General features: G+C 34.5%; 1 protein-coding gene across 2 annotated transcripts in view; it reads right to left on the reverse strand.

Moving 5' to 3' along the window:
• LOC113495447 (titin) overlaps positions 1-21,791 on the reverse strand; it is a 34,771-nt gene extending 12,980 nt beyond the window's left edge. Inside the window, exons 1-2 of one of the 2 annotated variants that reach the window (XM_026874172.1) lie at positions 18,453-21,791; positions 18,028-18,296 (exon numbers count right to left, since the gene is read on the reverse strand). In XM_026874172.1, the coding sequence (XP_026729973.1) occupies positions 18,028-18,296; positions 18,453-21,383 (3,200 nt within the window). In that variant the 5' untranslated portion in view covers positions 21,384-21,791. The remainder of the gene's footprint in view (positions 1-18,027; positions 18,297-18,452) is intronic. The other variant, XM_026874178.1, reaches the window with a different exon arrangement.
• Between the last annotated feature and the right edge of the window lie 1,735 nt (positions 21,792-23,526).

The following is a 23,526-nucleotide window of genomic DNA, read 5'->3' on the forward strand; positions in this document are numbered from 1 at the left end:
CAAATAAGTTAGCAACAGATGTTAGTGTTTATCATTTTCTGGCGAATCTGTTACACTGAAATGGTAAAGGGTGACCGCATGAGATAATTTTTGATTGATTAGTTTTTTACCTTGAAACCCACACCATATTATTATCACAGTCCCACTTGCCTGTCGGTCACATATTTTCGGTACGGAACAATACACAGTACACAGGCTAATTCCAATCTAATACTAACTACCGATTACGTGCGTTTTGCATTAGGTAATTTTATCGTAGATAAAAATCGACTACAGTATTGATAACACGTGCCAATTGATACTCACGCTGCCGGGAGTGTCAATCTGTTATCAGTACTTAATACCACTATTCTATAACCAACCAATTCTTTAAATTAATCAAATGATTAATCAGAAACAATGAAAATCGCAAGTGCAGTAAATGACGACTAGTTTATGTGTGTCCGATTCGTTTAGTCGTATTTCTAACTTAACTGGCTGTCTGGAACTTGAGTGGTAGTCTAGTAATAATCTAGATAGACTGTTATTTATATACTGTTCCATTTTGCAATAATTATTCTGCTAAGATTATACAGAATCTTTATCGCTTGTCATAAATATATCAAGTCAACCAGAGGTACATTTATAAATGCATCGGGTTTTCTAATTAGCAGTTCCTAGAAACTGCTGAAATGTAATATTTTGGATAGTAAGGTGTAACTGGATATACCCTAACAAGAAAATCAAAAATAGATATAGTATTCATAAATACGAATCAAACGAGACCGGACTCAGGATTGTAGAGTCATTTTATAGTTTAGTTCTTATGGTTCCAGCTCCAGCTCCAGCATCAAATCAGCTTCATGTTAAATACTAGATTGTCATATAGGTAACCATGATTTTTTAGTCGTCTTACAAAAGCAGTTTAGTTCATGTATGCAATGACTAGAACACGTTCATGATAAAAAATAGGTATTTATGAGATTTTAATTAATTTAAAATGCAATTTTTATTCAATATTATGATGCAATTGGTAGTTTTTTAGAAACACAGCTCTATTGCGAGCGCGGTCCGAGCCTTGTAACAATGGTGAGGGGCGCGGGCAGCGACGTTTTTATCATTTTTAAGAGTATATTTCAGATTTCTCTTGTTTAATTTTTCTTCATACTTATTATCTTAGTTGATGATAAAAAAATAATAATTCGCCTAGGGGTATTTCATGTCGGATACATGAACTGGGCTGCTTTTGTAAGACGACTAAAAAATCACCGTGTATACATATGCGTACAAAATTTCATCTCCCATCAGAAACCATGAAGTGGATCTAATTTAACTTGAAGAATCGTAGAAATATTTTTTTATTTATTTTTGAACGGAAATCCCGACACATCGAGATAAAGTGTGAAATCTTTCCGTATGTATGTAGGTAGAGCGTAGGAACAGAGATATAATATTAATTGGTACATGCAATTAATGACCAACCTTCGTATTCTTTCATACCGTTATTGCAAGGTTCAAGTTAAGGATAAAAATAAAAATAAATATGAATAATATATTTTCGTCATTAAATTGAGGTCGTCTGAAATGCCTACGCGAGAAGCATGAATGAGATTTTATGAATCAGGGGTGTTGTGGCAATGAGAGGTACTGAGTAACAAACCCTGACACATGTTCAGAAAAACATTTTATGACTTCACCACTCCATAAATAAACATGTTAACGTTTATGGATATTCTGCGAATCGAAATAAATACTTTTTGCTTACATTTGTATGCACCAACTTCAATGCAAATATACACATACTTCTCTAATTAGTAATTTAAAACCACTTACATGGCTAATGATTAAAAACATTTTACTTGTTACAAACATGTTAAGCAACTTAAGAAAATTACTTGATAAAGAACCTTTGAGGAAAACTATTCGAAAAGCTTATAAACACAACTACTCACATTATACATATCATAGGTGTCTTTGTATAAAAACATTCGAGTTTTGTAAACCCAAACGCCATAAAATAGACGGAGAAATAAGCCGTCTCAAGAGTTACTTAATCGTAGCAAGTTATTTAAGCCGATGATGTCAGACTAGCTAGAACCGTGCCGGTATTGTTATTACGTACCATTGCCGAAGAGAAAGCTTACAGGCAAAGCACGTTTAGCCAAATAGTATGAGACGATTGATATTCACTATAATATACACGGCATTCACCATAATATTCAATTTCAAGCACGTTCTCTTTAAATATACCTAGTTTATGATTTATTTAATAACGGTTTACTTAGGCGTATTTATTAGGATAGCTTAACTAGTTTCGGACCCAACTAGTGTCTTCAATTAAAGCTGGTAAAGATTATGATCAGGTTAATTACACTTTACTTATTTTACTTAGCTCAATTACCCAGCTCTACAATCTGCACCAGACACAAATGAGAACAATTAAGCTAATTGCAGTAACTCTAGTCTAGCTCTAAGTGTCCTAGGGTCAAAAAACGGTAAACATGCAAGTGTTAACATAAATAACTCTAAACGAATCAGCCACTTGTCGTCGCATCGTTAATTTGCTATCCAAGCTGCAGTGCTTACGCCATGTTTAAGGCCTGACTCATGTGAGAGCAGAAGCTTCAGATGACCAAGTTGATGGCGCCTGGCTATATCGGGACGTTACTCAACAGTGTACTCATGCCACTTGGAACGCAAGAGTGCCCTAAGCTCTGAGCTGACTAACGATGTTTTGAAATACAATTAGCTTTTGCAAGAACATGATTGGTAACTATAAACTATTTTGTTCGACGATTAGAGAACGATTAATCATATACACTGGGAACAGTTATTAATTTACATATTGCTGTATGCCACCTTATTTGCCGACTTAAAGTATCAGAGAAACAAACAAAAAGAATTATGTATCTACAGTGACCGCAGTTCGTGCACCTGTGTAAAATTTCCATGGAACAGTTGTCACTCAACGAACGTACGTAATTACACAACACACCATTATCTACCCCATAATCATTAATGGAAGTTCATGGACAGTAAAGTCACAGCGTTGAATATTATTAGAGCGCGAAATGAGAATATAATAATCTTGTTACCAGTTAAAATTTTAAATATGACAAGGAAAAAACGAAGACGGATTTTACAAACAAAATTCTCAAGAGGTTTAAATAAATTAGAATAGAGGTGCGAACTGGTCTGTAACGAATTTATTCTAAGTAAGTTTGATAATATTATGCAAACGGATTTTATCACGTTACCGTAGTAAAAAGGTAAAATAAAACGATTCTTAGTATACAGTATTCTCTCTGTACAGTTATATGGTTGATTAAAAAAACTCGTCCCCAATTGTCCCCAATGCGCAGAAGTTGGAAAGTTGACTTAAGAAGTCAACCATAAAAGGATCACACCAAACTCGTATTGTGCTATAAATGGTCAGCTGCCTCATGGTAAACAGATATAAAACCTCAGAGTATTATTTAATAAGGGAACCCGAATTTATAACATTGATTAATTGCGTGCTACAAACGATGGTACGAGTACATTTTAAGGTTTTTGCCAGCCTTTCAGCACGACTCTACCATTACATTTATACAAGAGTATCTCAAAATTAAAATGGGAACTCCAACTGGGAATATGATCTACCTAAGTAACAATACAACGAAAATTCTCATGTTTGACTGCCTAATGAGAGAATAATCTGTTAAAATTTTTGCTGCAAAAGGTCATTGGTATTTTAAAAACTCATAAAGATAAGATATCTTGTTGCCAAACTCGGAGTCTTGCTCTCTCCGGTAAATACCTAGCCTGCCTACACATAGCTTGAAAAATATAAATTAGTTTTCTGTATATCGGGTGTGAATAATCGGAAATATGAAATGTGTAGGTGCATGAACAGTTTGCCAGTCACCGCCGGCAGTGGCAGGCAAGGTCGGCGACCATATGGCTTACCTGTCTGGACAAAGCTATCACGCAAGTCTCCAAATTACACAAGAGAGATTACGCGGCAATCAGTGTCTCTTAAATACCTACCATCAATCATTTGCACAACGATAGTTTGGTATATGACCTAGACTCATTTGGTATGATGCAAAAACCGTGAGTTTTGTTCCATCTATGATTGCTTCCTGTTAAACTATGATTGCTATTATTTATATAGTAACCTTCCTCACTTCCTAGATAACACAAAAACTATTTGCAAGTGTTATTGTGTAGAGATGAGATCATATTGACGTTATAACGTTCATGATTTATTCATACGTATAAAGAAAGCATCTGCATAGTAATCTCGAAATTTAATGAGTTAAAATCACATCATTCATATTCCTTTATAAAATCCGAATTTCACAGGGTAGGGGTGTATACTGTATGAGTATTTACAGTGAAGCGCTAAAAAACATTTCCTTCGTAATCATAAACAGAGATCGCATGACGTAAACCCTGTCTCACTTGATACAAACGTCCTGTGTTCGAAAACGTTAAGTTTTAACATCGACACAAGTAAACATGAAACGAGTTTGAGCGAAGCGAGGACGTGGGCCCGAGCCGGTGAGATCATCGCCGCGTATAGAGCCGCCTGAGGTCGCAGCCTGCACCACTTTACACGTCACGTATCTTTCTAATTGGCGTGCCGATTTTGTATACAATACCCCGCTTTTTACATCACTCTCACGCTATAACAAAATACATGAGAAATGTTATAAATCACGCGAAGAAAGTCTATCCAAACACAAACAAACATTACTGCTCTATTTACTTTTCCTTCAACTGTCTGACAAATCTTAGTCGGCTGTTACAGTCTGATTCTCAGTAAAGGAGTCAAATAAAAACAACGTAACGTCTTACCATAATAGGTCTCAGACACGAACATTGTTGTTGCATTAGAAGACAGTTCTTCCTATTAGGAGTCGAGATGTAGGACGTTCTGAGGTCAATTTAGCGACGAGGAACATTTTTCAATTGAGGATCTAGTGACGTGTGGGCGCCTAATGTACAACGAAGCACTTTACTTGTTGCTCTCGTTAGGTAGATGTGACTCTATCACTCAATCACCGTCTCGCTGACGACAGGTAGACATCATTCAAAATTAAGGTTTATTGCATTAGCGAAGGCGAATGCAATTTCCCGCGGACTGCACTATATTATTTATAACTTTATCTTAATCCGCAAATTCCGTTTATATCAACCGTGACATCAGTGAACGAAGTCCTAAAAGTGACTTACTTATCACACGATACACTTTATGTATAAATTTTACATGCGTTATGTAACAAGTACCAAGTCGTGTTATATTGTTTTGCAATGTTTACAAAACTATAGAATAGCACCCAGAATTTATGGATGTCAGTCATGTGTGGCGTGCCCCGGGTCGGTATGTGTTCCCACCTGGGATTTGCATACAATACTCCTAGCTCACGTAGGAACGAGTTTGTGCATTCGTGATGATAATATCTTTCGACATTTAACAATAGCACACGTATAAATTCACATCAAAATTCAAACAAAATCTCTAATTTATTCAAACAATAGAGCGTTGAATATAAAAACAGTCAATTTATATTTACGTCAAGATCAAAGAAATGCTCGTTCTGAGTGTTTTTGAGAATTATATCCAACGATTGGTTAGTTTTAAAAAGACATTCGTCTCATTTGAATTCTGTTGCTATACGATACAAAAGAAACAGGTTTTTGGTTGTAAATTGAGTAGCCTTGAGGCCCGAAACTGTAACAACAAAATTATTTTCGCCGGATATTTTTAAGGTTAGAAAAAAGGTTTTAAAACGGAGTACGAATAAGGTGGAATTTGTCTTGGAGGAGTGGTTTCCTTTGCCATATACGAGGCACATTTACACGTTACCTCATATGGCTATCCTGGTTGTCAACCCATCTTGTGGTCAAGACGTGTCCTGGTTACTAAGGACGGTACTACTTATCATAAAGGCGCCAATCGACTCACGTACGATGATAGACATGTAATGAGCTTTGTTCCTCTAATTATACAGCGTGTTATTAATATATTAATGGGATTATAAGTGCCTATTATTTTCACAGTTCATTTATGCAACAGGATTGATGCGAATAGCATAAGAAAAAGGAGAATGGTATTAACAAATTTAGGCTTTTGCCAAGAACTGGGATATTCAAGTCTTAATGACGAAGGCGATGATGACATAATTGCAACTGCAGCATTTAAGTTATTATTATTATTCTAAGATGACGTCAGCAAATAATGCAATATCTGTAAAGTCTTGGCATGTCTAGACACCTAACTAACTAACTTTATGGTAGTGACTTTTAAGCTGACTATTTAACTTCATTTGCGTGGGCTGTATTTCCGTTACTTTCACGATCTAGCCTAATATGGCCTAATCCAAGACTTAATGATACGCGAGAACTTACTTCAAATAAGTAAGATCATTGAGTAATGAGAACACACAGTATTTGTATTAATTCTATCACACTTGAATTATTTTCTTTTCTTTTTCATTTATATTTAATAGAGCATAGATTTAAATACTATAAAACTTACGACAAATTAACTGACCTTCATAAATTCACGTTTGCATCAATAACAATTAAAAAAATAATTTACCTCTTAGTCACAAAAATGATAATTATGATGCATGTGTCATTAAATTACTCGACCCTTTTGCCTAGATGTGTCACGTGACTATGTATCGTGCTCCTCACGACCACAAATGACATCAGACGAACACACAACGTGATCAATAACGTGACAAATAAAGAACATGTTTATAGGCAAATTGCATCCATCGACATAGCCAATATGTATAAGCGAATGCCAAATAAAGACTCTTTTTTCGTTAGTTCTTTTATAAAATTCTTAATTTTTTTAAATGCTTCATTCATTTAAATAAATCAGAATAAAATTTTAAAAGAAGTAATGCTTCAATCTCAATCAATGTATTATCATCAACTTTACAAAAAAAATACTATTTAAAAACAAATGTTGGACAGGTAAACACGGTACAATAAAGGCAAAGGACACTTGGCATACAGCCGAACATGGTTAATACTAAATACATCTTTAATTACGATCCCTCAATGCCTTTTAGCTACCTATAATATATGGTTAAAACATTTTGATAGCAACTGTACCAACTCTTTCGGATTAAGATATAAGAGGAAGTGTGTAATCGTATAGTTTTCCTCTTCCCTTACGTATAAATGCTGTCATTATTCTGCACAATTATGCATTATTTATAGGAAAATATATTTACATGGATATTTAAATGCTTCATTCATTTAAATAAATCAGAATAAAATTTTAAAAGAAGTAATGCTTCAATCTCAATCAATGTATTATCATCAACTTTACAAAAAAAATACTATTTAAAAACAAATGTTGGACAGGTAAACACGGTACAATAAAGGCAAAGGACACTTGGCATACAGCCGAACATGGTTAATACTAAATACATCTTTAATTACGATCCCTCAATGCCTTTTAGCTACCTATAATATATGGTTAAAACATTTTGATAGCAACTGTACCAACTCTTTCGGATTAAGATATAAGAGGAAGTGTGTAATCGTATAGTTTTCCTCTTCCCTTACGTATAAATGCTGTCATTATTCTGCACAATTATGCATTATTTATAGGAAAATATATTTACATGGAGCCATTCATTTTTCATTTTAAAGACACATTATTAAACATTTCTCGTTTGTATTCACTTTCTAAATAAGTTGTTAAATATAGTCCTATATTAAAAAAAAATCGTATTTATTATGTATTTAAATTTACAATTTAGAAAAATGCCTCTCATATACGTCAAAATAAATTATTCACATGCAACGTTTTATAAGTTATTTTGTTGCCCTATTTATAAACGGTAAGTCTGGCATATCGTCTGTAGAAATAGGACGAGCCCAGTTATATTAATTGTGACAGTTACAGTAGGTACATGACGTAAAGTACGATGAACCAGCGGCACAAAGCCCTTCTGTCCAGTAGTTATTAACAATGTGTAGCAACATAACAAAACTCTCGCAGTCACGGCGACTGAGCACATAAACCACACGTGACACAGTCGAGTACGCTGCGCGGGCGCACGCCGAATGTTCACAAGACGGTGGTTCATAAATTAGAGTACGACGACGGAATTGATTTTACGTCATGCAGCATGCCTTGGTATAGTTACATCACTACCAGCGACTTTTTTTGTAAGACCATGGTATCCTCACGGACAACCACCTTCTTAGAGGAATCAGGTAGTGTCAGAGTTCAGACCTGAATTGCTATGGCAGTTCCATAGATGCCGAAGCGGATGGCACTTTTTAAAACTGAATTTTTAAGTGTTACTGAAACATATTAAAAATCTATTGTGGAATTAAACGAAAATTCACAACTAACTGAAACCTGTTTTGCAAAATAAATACTTACAACAAGTACTTATTAAAATTGGAATTCAAGCAAGTAATCATTGGATTAAGTTGACAATACAGAGTTAAGTTTTAAAATTAAAATATCAGCGCGTATTTAACATTTCGAACTATTACCGTTGGAAATAAGCAAAACTTAGATCATGCAGGATAATATCGGATTTAAATAGTCTGATACTGTCGGTTTTCATTGCAACATACACCGCTTTCCCAGACCATAACTGTCATGACTGTACCATAAGAATAGCAAATTGCTGACACTAATTAAAATCGTATTTATTAACGCCAATTACACGCATTAATTGTACAAGTAGCTTACTTTTCATTGATAAATACATGGCAGGTCTAATTAAGAGTCACTTTGTAGAATAATCTGCGATGAAAGTCACAAACATGCTCAGATAATCCAGTTTGTTTTCTTAAGCGGATATTGATTTTAATCGCATAATGATAATTGAGATTTTCTTTTCGAGGGAACTTTTACATTTTCTATTTGTTATGGTAGTATTACGTTGCATTATCTTACCTTATATCTTACTTTTTTATTTACTTATGCTGACCCAATAGGCAAAGGTCACTCTCGTAATAATGCTCTAGCGCTCCTCGTATTTGAAACGAGTAGTCACCACCCAAATAACTCGCGTATATATCGCTAAAAACGAGGTTTTATTTATTTGTATCATCAGACAAACGCAATAATCATCATGTTCTTTACTGTGTTCTTAATGCCAATCTATTGCTTCGCAATAAATGAATTTATTTCTAAATACGGTTCATGGATTTAGCGCTACTCGCTATCCAAACGTATACACGTCCTTGTATACATACTACGATATAACACGGAATTGATCGACCTATTTAACACGCTACCATTATAGAGTTGTCTTACCGCCTACACTGTTTTCATTATTCAAAACTCTGCTACAAATCAATAGCTCTAACAAACAGTTATGTGACGAGTCTATATAAGGCTTAGTCATAACTAATTCTGTAAGTGATCTAAAGTCGGGAAAATATAATACGTTATTCATTTCGACGTTAACTTTTTCGTTGAATTACAACCATTTGTGTAAACATTCTTTTTATAATACGATGAGGCAGTGACGGCATCTTTGCATTTTATTTCTCTTGTTGTGTACTAAACTAATAATAGCAAAGTCTAGAATTGTTATGCCGGCCAAGTTCTAGGAAACGCTGTGTCAATGACATAGACAAAAGACGATCGGATTCAATAAAGAGGTTGGCTCTACCATAAACGTTTTATTTCTTTTTCTTTTTATTAGGTCAATGGCACATGAGCTTGCCAGAATTTTGCTGCGACAATGCATTATCAATTGAATTCTCTCAACTTTTTATTATTTATTTTAAACCTTGTTGACATATGTAGGTAATTATATTATCTAAGGTTATCGTTCTTCAAGTCATCATTACTGTTGAATACCTTGTGAATGACTAATCAACATAACTGGACATTAGTATTTAAAAGTATTGACTGAATAATATTTTATACCTTATGGATTAATGCAAGCTTCCTTACCCATAAATACCATTCTTTTTTTATCGACGTATGCAGCACGTATAGCTTAAAGAATTTACATAAATGATTTCAACAGGTATATACAGTGGACCAGATGACATTACAGCACTATCAGAGTATTAAGATAAATTATAAAATGTAACGTCAAAACACGGTTTATTGTCAGTGTTATCACTTCAATTGACATCAGTCGTGCACTCGGACGAGGACAGAGTAAAGACAGAACGAGACGAACAGACCTTCTTTGTTTTATTAAACCAAAGATAGATTCCTCAACTATGTAGAATAATGTAGACAAATCTTAAAGTAATATTATTGCAGTTGTTCGAGAGAGATAGTGAGCTTCACTTTGTAGAGCGGCGTCTCTCTTCCACTGGTCACGTGACAGCTGAGATCACTAGAATCTCTTAATGCGTTGAATTATACTGATTTAAATGTGTAAGAAATATATGCAATGTTATCTAGTCTTATTTGTGAGGGTCCTAGATAATGATAATTGTATTACTGGCATTAAAGAAGTCTTTTGTTAATTGGACGACGTATAAGACATTATACAAAAAAAAAATAGGTAACCTATAACAATATCTTTTATTGTGTATTAGTATTTTTAGCATCACATTAAAAATAACAAGCACTAAATATGCCTCTTAAAGAAAGCGTCTTAAAAACAAAAAAAAAGTATCTCAAAAAAGGCCGAATATGATTCATGACACTGAAATAATAAAATAACATTTATTTATATGCAGTACAGATTAAAACAAGTGAATAATGCAGTTGTATGAGACACTAAGGTCAGGGGAAGGCCAAGCCGGCGCAACTAATAATAATAGGCCTACGTAATACTTGCGTTGAATTTATTGATATTTTCTGCTGTTATTGTGTTGGTATCCGCTTTTTAATGCACAATAATTATGGTTTAATAGTATCAGGTATTAGAAGAAGTATTGATATCTGATATTCGCGTCGTTTGCAATAATCTACATTTGGTTTTGCGTTGATAAATTGATTGGATATTTTGCAACTTAGCATGACAATAATTACAACAAATATTCAGCCTGAACTCGATTTTGTTAGACTTTGAACGATTTTGAGTTTTAATTTTTGTGTCGCTGGGTTTTGCAAAAATAGAGTAAACGCTCAAAAATTCCTAGATGCTTGGTCTGAAACCAAGCATTTATGGATCACGCTAATGCAGTTGTCATGCGCAGGGATCGAACCCGCAACGAGTTTTCAAACACAGTTTTGAAAACATAAATAATAATACATACATAGCAAGCATTCCAAATAACTGATATACATAACCCTTCATTATCATTAGCCTTTATTAAACCCTTCAGTTTCATGTCTACGTAAAATAAAAAACAAAAGACGAAAATTTTGGAATTCAATTTCGAAAGATATTTATAAATCATTGTTTGTAATCCAAGGGGGTTTGATTAATTCAAAAGCCGGATAAAAGGAAATAAAAACACATAAATAAGTTTATTTATGTATCTCCTTTTTCTATGTAGGGTAATTTGCTCGTTTATATTAACAGGGAAAATATCAAATAATAATTTAAAAACGTTCTTAAATTGTTTAACACGGTAAAATGTTGCCACATTTATACATATTTAAGACGAAAATGTCTGGTAATATCGAGCAATAAATTAATTAAAAATTTATCGCTTATCATTCTATCTCGGATTATAAAACAGTTGCACTTGATATTAGTATCTGACATGCATTCTTTAATATATCTTATTTAAATCTAATTGCATTACAATTTATCGTAGGTGATTAATAAGCAATTTGGTAATAAAATTACTCAGGACGTAGGTATTATATTTATTCATAATAAAATGTTCGTTTCAACGAATTTGTTTTCAAGGGTTTTTCACGACTACGTCCGAAAGACGGTGATGTTGTTTTGATGAAATCAATTTGTAGTCATGTACTTGTCCTCGTTATCTTAATTTAAATAAATTACGTGTCATGTTGTTAGCTCGCGATGGAGACCTAAACTTTTTACTCGCTTGTATTTCAATTCGAAAGATGGGATAACTTTAGGTACTACTTTTTTCCATCATCGACTGAGCGTAACGATGTTTGCCGTGTCAGCTAGTATTTTATTAAATAGGAAAGGAGAAACTAAGTTGCTTTCTCGTGATCTTATCGTTAAACTAGTTCCGATTTCATTCAAGCTTCCCATTACAGACATGTCAATAAAAAGTAGCTAGACACAAATACATGACTACTTGCCTCGCCTGAAATATTTCTAAATTGATTGGATGATTAATTAGTCTTGTAATTCTTGTAAATTGATTCCTTTTAGTAGTGAAATGTGTAAATTTCTAACATAAATTATTAATAACGAAACGATAAATGGAGAAAGCTGCTCCCGAACATGTATTATTATTATCATATCCAATGAGAATATATTAGGAATACTAACGATTGGATAGAAGTAGTTTCTTGAAGGAAGTCTGTTGTGGAAGCGAGAAGTCGCTCTACATCGTGTAGAACGCTATCTCACTCTCTCTACCAACTTAACTATCAAATTCCGAAACACAAATTTCACAAAGGATTAAATTAATGATGGAAGTTGATTTAAAACGACACAAAATCATGCTTACTATAACAACCGAGCTCAATCAACACTAATTTATACGTCTGATTGATATTAATGAAAGTTAATTAACTGATTCATTTGACTTTACGAAGATACGAAGATAGATGGAGCTAGATAGAGGTGCCTGGTGCACTCCGGTACGGCAGCACGATTACATGAATAGGAAAACATTTTCCCACTAGTGTTATTTAGTAAAGTTACTTTATACCATCTACTATCAAAAATAAACCTTAACTCTTTTACTCTTACGTTCAAATTTAAGTGGCACAGTTCATAAAATAAAAATGCCGGTTCTTTACGTTTGGCTTTAATTTTTAAAGTGTCCTTCGTGGTCGGTCACAGCGAGCGGAACACGCCATGTCGTGATGTAATGCCATAGTGGGCAGTGAGATAATTTGTTCATTTCAAATCTATTTCACAGCGATTATAGATTAGGTACCTGACATTCTTTTATTTGCACGATAATAGTCCGTCGTGTTAATTTGACGTGTATAACTATTTTATTAATAAACTAGGTATATTTCAAAACACAGTCAACTCAAGCCTTTAGCCGTCTCTTAGTGTGTTTCGGTATTTCTTTCTTAAATTTGATGGTTTTAGAGCGAGACAGCGCTCTACAAAGATCAACTTTTCCCTTCCACAACAGACTTACTTCAAGAAACTACTTCTATCCAATTGTTAGTGTTCTTACTAAAGAAGAATACTTGTTACAAGAGAGTTAAGCAATCATTGCTTAACACAGTATAACATTTGACTTAATATAACAGGTATGTATAGTCCGATTTTTAATTAGAGGCAGTAAAATGACAATTGCAACTGTCATTTATACAAAAAAGGGTGACCCGCTACAATAGTGATGTTTGGAAATCTTACTACGACGATGACATTTAGTCATGCTTTATTTTATTATGTATCAAAAATTTACTATTTCTATTAATTGAGCTTTTATAATTGTAAGATGATATTAAATTTGTTTTTCATCCAACCACTGCATAATGACAGAATTCATCCAGTTTGGAGTTGGATGCGCTCGACTTTTCTTGCATGGTAAGGTGCTTCATCTTATACCAGCACCGCATTTGGCTTTAATTTTATAAATTTAAATTAATAATATTATTTTTTTACATTTAAAAACAGTCACCGTGCATGTCTTTTGATAAATTGTCGTAAATATATATTTTTTTATACAGAGGTAATTTGATATTTGAATAAAAAAATGTAAGCTCGACTAACTTTTGATTGTAATAAGTCGATTCTAACACATCACTATTTATTTGAAATTAAAAACCTGCCACACTGGAAATGTCATTTTACTGCCTCGAATTAAAAATCGGACTATAGCAAATAGTATAAAATTAAATAAAAAAATTGGTTCCAAACAAATGGCGATCATTACAAATTCCTCAACTTAAATCTTAGATTACAAGAAGTACTCAAACATGTATGAGTGCTACAGGTAGTATTTGATCAGCTGTTAAGACTGTTATGCTGATAGTAGCAAGGAAGTTGTCTCGCTCGAGTAGAGTCGTGACCTACAACGATGCACTTGCTTCAGACTTCAATAAAACTGATCGTAAACATGCACCTGCGGACGGTAGTTTATCCATTCAGACTACGACGGCTACAAACATTTGTAAAGTACTTTATTTTGTATAGATTTAAGACTCTACTTTTTACTCTACATTATTTTTGTTGCGTTAAAGGTGCGGGTGATTTTGGAAAGATCAAAAACTCTTTCCTTACTTTAAACAGAAAAAAGGTACTTAATGTATACTAACGAAGTATTCAGGTTATAGTCATACGAAATCTTCAGCATCTTACGAAACACGTAAAGTCATCGCATAAATACATCTGTCCTACGCATCCTTTTTATAATAATCCTGGCAGTATTCACATGTTACAAACGAAAATATCAGCATTTTCTTAAGGTACTTGAAGGTTAGACCTTCGTTCAAGTAAAATTGTTTCGTATAAAGCGACACGGGCTTTTGCGCAAGAAGCCATTATGTCAATTAGATGGTTGAATGTACGATGTAAAGGAAGAGTAGCAGACACAATTTATTATTTAACATTTTATGAATAGAATGACAACGTAGGACACGATATTCAAAGACAACGTAGGAAACAAAATTCAAAAATATTATTTTCGTTTCTTGACTTTATCTGACATATTGCAATTGAAAATTGTACTTATGTAAGAAACTCAATAGTTTACAATTATCATTGTAATAAGTGGACAATATTGTTATCACATTGTTCAGATATTACAAGACCGTGAGAATAAAGAATTCCTTTATATTCAGCTCGTCCAGAATTTTCATATCTACATCCACCATTTTAGCTACGACTTATCTTTTTTCTTTTCATAAGGGAATTTCCTATTACTATAGTTCTTATTTCACATAGAGCCATTTCATATCATACTTTTACGTAATAGAGAAGGTTAATACTAATTTACTGTTCACAACAACTTGATAGAACTCTATAAAATATTCAGGGCGCACAATTAAATGTAATTGATGCTAATTTTTATCATTGCAGGTTAACAACCGTTGAATTTACGACAAATATGCATGTGTATTAAATTGATATCTTTTGGACTAAATGACAATAGTAATAAAGTCATATAAAACATGCAAGGTTTGTTATAATGTAGGTACTTAAAACAAAGTAATAGCTCGCAGTTTTAATGATTGAGTTGTCTGAACGAGATAAAGTACGAATGAAGAAGACATCATAATGGTTTCTTAACGACAGGATACTGAGGTCGACATTACACAGTGAAATATACTTGCGCTCTACCGCAGAGGACAAAGCACCTCTATTGGAAGTAAGACTTGTTGTTGTGGGAGCAGGACGCTGCTCTACATAGTATATAGAGGTATCTCTCTTCCACAATAATTACAGATATAATTTGAGAGACAGTGGTAAACCCATCAGCTCTGCCTGCTCAATTTAACCTGCCTCAAGATATCTACACCACAGAGTAAACTATGTGTACGAACACTTATCTTTAGTAACACATTTAAGACAGATTATTGCCGTCGGGTTATGTAGGTCACAGCATGTTAAATATCTTTACTTTAGGTCATTGAATAATTTGCTTCATTTCGTATTTAAGTACTGAAAATATACCTAAACCGTGTTTTACGCTTATATCGAAATACGCTTCGCTTTAAAAAAGTACTTTATACGATAAATAAAATATATTTCCAATACTCGTTTGAATTGAGGGCGATACTAATAGCACTATTCGAAATTCAACCCACACTTTTGTATAAGGCAGGCAATAAAAGGCTGTTGCTAAACCAAGAGACGAAACGTGAGTCATCGTCTCATGCTCAACATATAATACTTATTCATGTTTACTTCTCGCTAAGTTGAGAAATCATTTGATTCGAGCTCGTTCGGTTAGTCACATTGACCGTGACATTGAGAAGAAACACTCAAACAAAAATGTTTACTTTGAGTAGGCACTCTGCCAGAAACGAGTACAATCTAACGAAGTATACAGATACAAAAACAAAGCGAATAATATAACTACGGTACTATAAAGTATTGGTATCTGAAACAGTTCAAACTCACGTCATTGTAGTTCTGATTTACATATACGTTGAATATATATGTAAATAATATACTTCAGTGAAATATATGGAAATTAAACATACGTTCTATGTAAACAGTTTTTGTGTCCTAAATACTTTAATTGTGCAGAATATATGTAGAGCTAGCGCCAATAATAATTAATATGCTTATGTGTCACTTTATGAATAGATAAAACGCAAAAGAAAGCAATACGTTATGACCAAACAAATTGTGTAAACATGCAAAAACAATTCGAATACAACGCGGCCATTTAATTAATTTCTCAATAGCTCTACAAGAGTGATATTATTCTCAACGTAACGATCAATTCAAGGCAATTTTCAATAACTGCCTTACAAGTGTGTAATGTGTGTCACACGACAACTCGGATACACCCGGAGCGTAAGACTAGTGTAACCTGGGCATGACGTCATTAAAAACTCATTAAGGGTTTTATGTTATCAAAGATTATATTATTAAGAAGAAAAACAGTATTCTTTTTTTTAAACCAGCCTGGCTCTACCTACAGTAATAAATTATTGTTAAATTGTAATATGACACTTGATTCGATAAAACGTTCATCTATGACACGAGCTGTAATCCGCATCAAAAACTAATAATTAAATAAAATATACTTCAGTACAAAGAAAAAACGCTCAAACATAATACCTAACTATAGAAAATATTAGAAAAAATAAAACATTGCATTCCAATACGCGACTTTACTCACGTTTGAATGTAACAAAAAACAGATGATTTTTCACGGTCATTGTAACTCGCGAGCACATAACAAAATGATGAATAACTACTAAACGTAATTACATAGAAATTGTTACCGAAATATGTCGTTATGTCATTTAGTTACCAAACTACATATAACGAAGGTAACGTTCCTTTTTTATCCCAACTAATCTACGAAACGGCTCTACATTTAATCGGATTATTTATCTAGACAGCCATTTATCTATCTTTGTATCAGTAAGGACAGTAATCGGGTTAAGTAATACCAGATAAAGTTAAATTTTTGAATTATCGTTGCCTAATAGGTTTATGGAATACCGAAAACATTAAAATCTCATTATGAATGTGACTACCTGCATTTGAAGCCAAGAACCTTTGCGTGACCTTTACACGTTGTACAAGGCTCGTCTTCGAGATTCCGTTCACATGAGTTTCGTAATGACACAGAATTAACAAACTGTCATCTGTGACAATAGATATTAAACGAACACGCTGTGTATAATTTACTAACTTACTTTCATATCTTTCTTTAGCAGATAACGTAACGAACGAAAACTTTGTGTGAAATCGTGTTTTGTTTTCTCATCTCATATTAGTGCAGTGTTTTTTATATATTACGACACGTTATTATGACTTACTCTACATCATTATCAGTTACTGGTATCAGTGTGAAAACAACAAAATTTATCTTAATTTTTGAATATCAGTGGCGCACCTGACAACGCTATCAAATGCAATTACATATTAAAGGGTATTATCATTACCGAATAAATGCACTTCTGAGTAGTGTATCACAAAACGTGATTAACGTAATCCTATAATCATTATTTTTAACAAACGATATAACCTTGGATATTCGTAATAATGTTTACTTTTATAACGAACATAAAATTTTAAGGCCTCGTTTTCGGTTACAAGCAAAGTAGAAAAATACTAAACAGGTTTGAAACCTACAAATAAACGACCTATGCATTTGTGCCAACAAAGCCTACGGCATTTAGCATTCATCAATTCAACTGCAGTCAGAATGACAATTGCCTCTGTAACTAGGTACACTGTATCAAACTGGCAACCCAGTGCGCTAAAGAAGGATTTCCGAACAATTAGTCCGTGACCCACTACTGAGTTTAGAGTTATGATAAAAATGATAGTATAAAGGAAAGTGACTCACCCACAAGTGCAGATTTCACATATACACTGTTCCTTGTTGACAATTTTCTCGGGTTTCTTGGGGCCACCTCTTGGTCTCGAGTCTCTGGTCTCGTCGATGATGACGGTTTCCTCAATGGTGGTCCTGTCGTCTCGCATGGTTCTCCTGTCGTCGATGATCCTCTCATCGTAGACGGTGCTGACAGTTGTATCCTCTCTCGTGGTGTCCGTGATGGCACGGTCCACCTCGTCGTATTCTCGAATAACGTCTTCGGTCGTTTGGACATCGCGCTACAAATTGATACATGGATTTAACTGCCGGTAACATTACGTTATTATAATTTGAATAATTATATTAGTATAAATAACAACAAGTCAAGAGCTGTTACTGTTTAAATTTATGACTTTAATTTTGTGATATGAAAATAACAATAATAAAATTCTTACCAAGTTTTTGAAGTCTAACGCACTCTTGTCGACGTAGACGTCTGTCCTCACTTTGTCGTCCTCCTTGGCATCTTCGTAAGTTGTTATTTTTCTTGTGATGCCATTCTCAGTTATGTAGCGAGTCACTTCTATCTGACTCCTATGCTTCTCTACTTCAAATGCTTTTCTGGTAGTTTCTCCTGTAGTAGATGTCATAACAGTAGTCTCTTCCGTATCAATTCCTTCATAAAGATCTTTCACGTCCTCGTTGATCTTTGTTCCAAAAGTTACTTTTTCTATTCTTTTAAATGGATACTTCTTCACAGTTTCAATTATTTCCTTCAGTACACGGTCGTCAATATTTCTGTTTATTACAATGTTTTTGTTGCTTACTTTCACATCTTTGTTAAATTTAGAACTGTTAATAATCTTCCGAAGGTCACTAATAGATGTGAAATCTTTAATGTCACGTGATGATAATATTATGTTTTCTTCTGTATCCTGTCTCTTTAGGTGATGTCTTGGTTGTTCTGGTCTTCCAAAAGGAGACATCTCTTTTGGGCGTTTAGGCCTGTCATCGTCCTTTTCATAAACAAATTTTCCGTTCCATGTCCCGGTGCTTCTTTCATACGTAGTCAAGGTATCTTTAGTTTGAGACGTGGTAGATGATGTGGACTCTTTAATCAAATTCTGTTTCTCTGTTGTCACGAAATCAGTTGTGTCTCTCACGTCTTTTATATCTGTTACATGAGAACGAGTATCAGAGGTAACAGAATCTTGTGTGGTTGTATACCTATTGTTAGTTGTAGTTTTATCAGTAGAATCAGTAATAACTCTGTTGTGCTCATCTGTTGTGTCCGCAACATATTCAGTTATTGCCTTTTTCTTAGTGAAATCACCGCCGTATCGGTTACTTGTTGATGCGACTTCTTTCCCATCCTTGTACAAAGCTGATTCTTCTGATACTTGTAAAGAACTTTTGGGAACTCCGTCTTTTCCTGTGTCATAATGCGATTCCTTGTCCAATACATGTCTCGCATATTCATGAGTAGGCTTAATGCCAGTACCGCTAACATTGTGACTTTTTTCGTACGTGGAATGTTCCTTGTTGTCGCCCCATTCTCTATGAGAAGTGTCGACAATTTGCTCCTTGCCATCGATGATTTGGACAACATATGATGAAGTTGAAGCCTGCTGAGCGCTGCTCGTGTTGCTTTTCATTATCTTTGTAGAAAAGTTTATGTTCTCAGTGTTCGGTACTTGTAAAATATGACCTACTTTTTGAAGTTCGTTTTGGATGGTCGCATCATAACCGTAGAAGTTAGATGAATCTGTTTTGTTCATGTCACGTCTTCTGTCGTCAACCCTTTTTGTTTTATCAACTGTACTGGTGTAAGTATTTTGACTGTTGACATCCTTTGACGAAGACTGAGTCTGGTAACTTTTGTCCGTTGATGATGTTTGTCTATCAGACGTAACATGCTCTTGCGTTGTATAGCGTTGATCGGAACTTACTTGATCACGGTTAGTGTAATGCTGGTCAGATGTCAAGTACTGACGATTTGTAATATTTTGCTGGTCAGTGGAATAATTTTGTTGCGTTGTACTTTGCAGTTGCTCAGACTGTACATTGCGATTTGTTGTGTATTGCTGATCGGAAGTCAACTGATCGTGACTTGTAACGAATTGTTGGTCTGATGTTGAATGATCGCGGTTGGTGATGTACCGTTGATCAGATGTTGATTGATCACGACTGTTTATGTACTGCTGATGCTTAGCAACATTATCTTTTTCCGTGATGTAACTGGAATGTGAAGTAGTCTGATTTCCGTCTCTAATAAATTTAGAATCTTCTTTAATAGTCATTTCACTAGTCGGTTTCTTACCATCCTTTCCAGTGTCGTAACTGGATTTCATGTCATAGTTTTGAATACTATGTGCCGACTGTGGTTTCATGCCAGTTCCACTTGCACTAGCATAGGCCTCCTTTGACACATGCTCTTGCGCATTACCCCACTCATTCTTCTTACTGTCAATAATGCGTTCTTTGCCATCAACAATTTCAACAACGTACGACGACGATGACGATTTTGTCACATTGCTACTTTTAGATTCACTTGTCTGGGAGGTGCTAGTAAACTCCTTTGTGTTTCCGCGTTTCTCCAAGCTTCCTTCACCACCATAAAAATTAGAAGTATCAGATCGAACAGTTTGACCTCTTTGTGATGGTACAGAGGAGTTTTGATACGTTACTTTGTCACTTTGTTTTGTATTCTGGTGATCCTTCGAAGTAGATGTAGATGACTGATTCGCTAAACTCTGGCGTTCAGATTGAAGGAAAGAATTTGTAGCATTTGCATTTTGAGATCGTGAAGAAAATGTCTTTGAATTTGAGACATTACCAGCAGAATTATCAATGAACGCTGTGTCAAGAGTTTGATTAGCAGCAGAAGAATCAGTAGTTCTATCAAACGTCTGACTGTGACTAGAACCTGAATGCTGAACAGAAGTCGAGGAAGACTGGAATTTTTCTGTTTTCGAACTTTGTTGATGAGTCGAAGACGACTCCTGGAGCACCGAACTAGAGACAAATTCACCTGTTGTTGACTGCGCCATGTCACTTACGTGATGTTCCAGAGCTCTTGTCTGAGACAAGTCGCTCATTGATGGAGCTTCGGTGATAATGTAGTGAGGGTGGCTGTTGTAGGCCTCCGAAATAGTAGAGCCGGCTATCGAAGAGTGGTCGGATATGTCGGTAATCATAAGCGGGTCATCTTCCTCGACCTTTACCTCGATATAGCGAACCTTCTTACCAGAGCTGACCTTCTGCAAAGTGTTACTGCTCTGCACAGAGGTGGTGGAACTGGTCTTCTGAACACTGGTCGAAGCACTACTAGAAGATGTCACTTCAGACGCTTTTGATTGTTTAGTCTTTTTATTTTTTATCGTCATTTTGGTCCCACGAAATTATATTTCTTTACATAAAAACTTTATATTAACTATAAAAGAGATTCTTAAATAACCACGATTAAATATTTTCGTAAAAAAACTTATCACATAATATAAATATCGTCAAACAATTGCCATGTACAAAGTAAATATTGGTCGCGAGAGTCGTTCGTATCGTGTGTCGCGGAGTGCGCGCGCGCTCCTCGCAACTGACTCGCGTATTGTGTGTCTGCGCCGGCGCCCCTCACACCTTGACGCCGCATCGCGCCCACCAGACCTTTGCGACACGTAAGCGCTTACATCTCGCAGTTGGACTCATACCAAAAATGGTGTAAAAGCTGCTAAACTTACTGCTTACTTAATCACGAACCTTAGTCACGAACACTACACTATGTACATTCAAAACCGATTCATTACATATTTAATCGCTACTGATGTTAAATGAGTTGAAAATTGTCCTCACACAAACTATATTATTATGATTTCATACTTATCACGTATACCTACAGTAATTTACTGCTTAAACAAAGCTTGATAATCAATAACTTCACAACACAGTATGAAAAAAACAACTAAAAAACGGACACAAACTGTATTATTTAACAGATCTTATTTTATCTAAGTTAACAAGTAATATTCACTGTTTTGCACTAAACAATTTACGTGCACAAACACTCGTGATTCCGTCATTGTGAAAATCTTTGAATATACTAGACTTAAATGGCTTCAGGCTTGTACGTTCAGTATAATCCTATGAAAACTGAACGCGTAGTGGTGAGTTAGGTAGCATGGCCTTGTTTCACTTTTATGAAACTCATATAGATTTCAAAGAAAACTAACATTAGTGTTTTGACTACAAGACTAATCAGTGAATTTTACGTTTAATTATCTTGTTAGGAAAGAATTTATAGCAATTGTCGTGTAATATGTAGAAGGTCGAAAATAAAACAAGAGTCATCCTTTTTTCTGGTAGAACGTCAACAGGATTGCGATTTCAACATAATTACTAAAAATAGAGCTTACTTAATACAAGGATGAAAGCTTCATTATATATTTTATGAAACACCCATACAGATATACCACAGCGTCATTTAACTTTATAAATACGATTGTAAGCTGATCTCAAGTTAGGTACATTTGCGTGTATGTGACACAGATATTTGCATCATGTTTTGGTGCAGTGCAACTACCAGATTAAGCGGAGGCGACATCGGTGCAGTGCGCTTCGATCGGTGCCCACCACTGCATACTATGACCTACTTTTTATAAACGAGGTTTATCGAAACGCAGGATGACGACCGAACGACGAACAACCCGTTTAAATCTACATATTTTAATGTTAAAAACTTTGGTTGCTGAAATATCTGGATAAATATTCCATATTGCTAACGTTTATTTATAAATGTAAGTCAGAGAGGTTGTTTGTCACAAAATAAATCTGGATCCTTTGAAATGCTTCAAGGAATGTTTGTGAATGATTGTGTGGTTTAATAATATTTAGGTGAAGGTTGAGGGTTATTTTATTTTGTAATGATTTGTCAGATTTTCCTCGGAATATTGAAGCTGGTGTGAATCATTACCAACTCTATCTTTTCAGTAGCTATTAAACATGACGTAAGTTGTAAAAATATTTACGTAAATATTTACCTTCTATGAGTATAAATACCTATGTAGCTAAATAATACTTTTTACTAAAAAAACATTACCATTGTTTACTATTTCCATTTTTGGCCTAAAGAAGAAAACTAAGCTGTATCAGAAATGTGCATTACCTTTAAGATACTTACAGCTTAGTTCTCTTGTACTGTTTATTTATTTATTTACAATTTAATAGATACCTGAAAGTGTATAATAGCTTAAACTTTCAGGAAGCGATTACGATCATCTTTGCATCATGAGACCTGTATCAACCAAAGCAGTGATTCACAGATAGAGATATTAATGCGTAGGCTCTACGTCTCTACCGTGTCATGTTATCTTCAGATCTTTAAGCTGCATAATGCCTGTTGGCCAATAATACGTAATCACTCCATTAATCCAGCTGCTAAGGCAGTCAAATTTTCATATAAAACCTTAATCAATATTGACATAATATTATGTGTAATTATTTCGCTGAAATGAATATTGCCGAATTATCGATACCAAA

This window comes from Trichoplusia ni, chromosome 1 (genome assembly GCF_003590095.1).
Source record: "Trichoplusia ni isolate ovarian cell line Hi5 chromosome 1, tn1, whole genome shotgun sequence".
In the NCBI taxonomy this organism is placed as follows: Eukaryota; Metazoa; Arthropoda; class Insecta; order Lepidoptera; family Noctuidae; genus Trichoplusia; species Trichoplusia ni.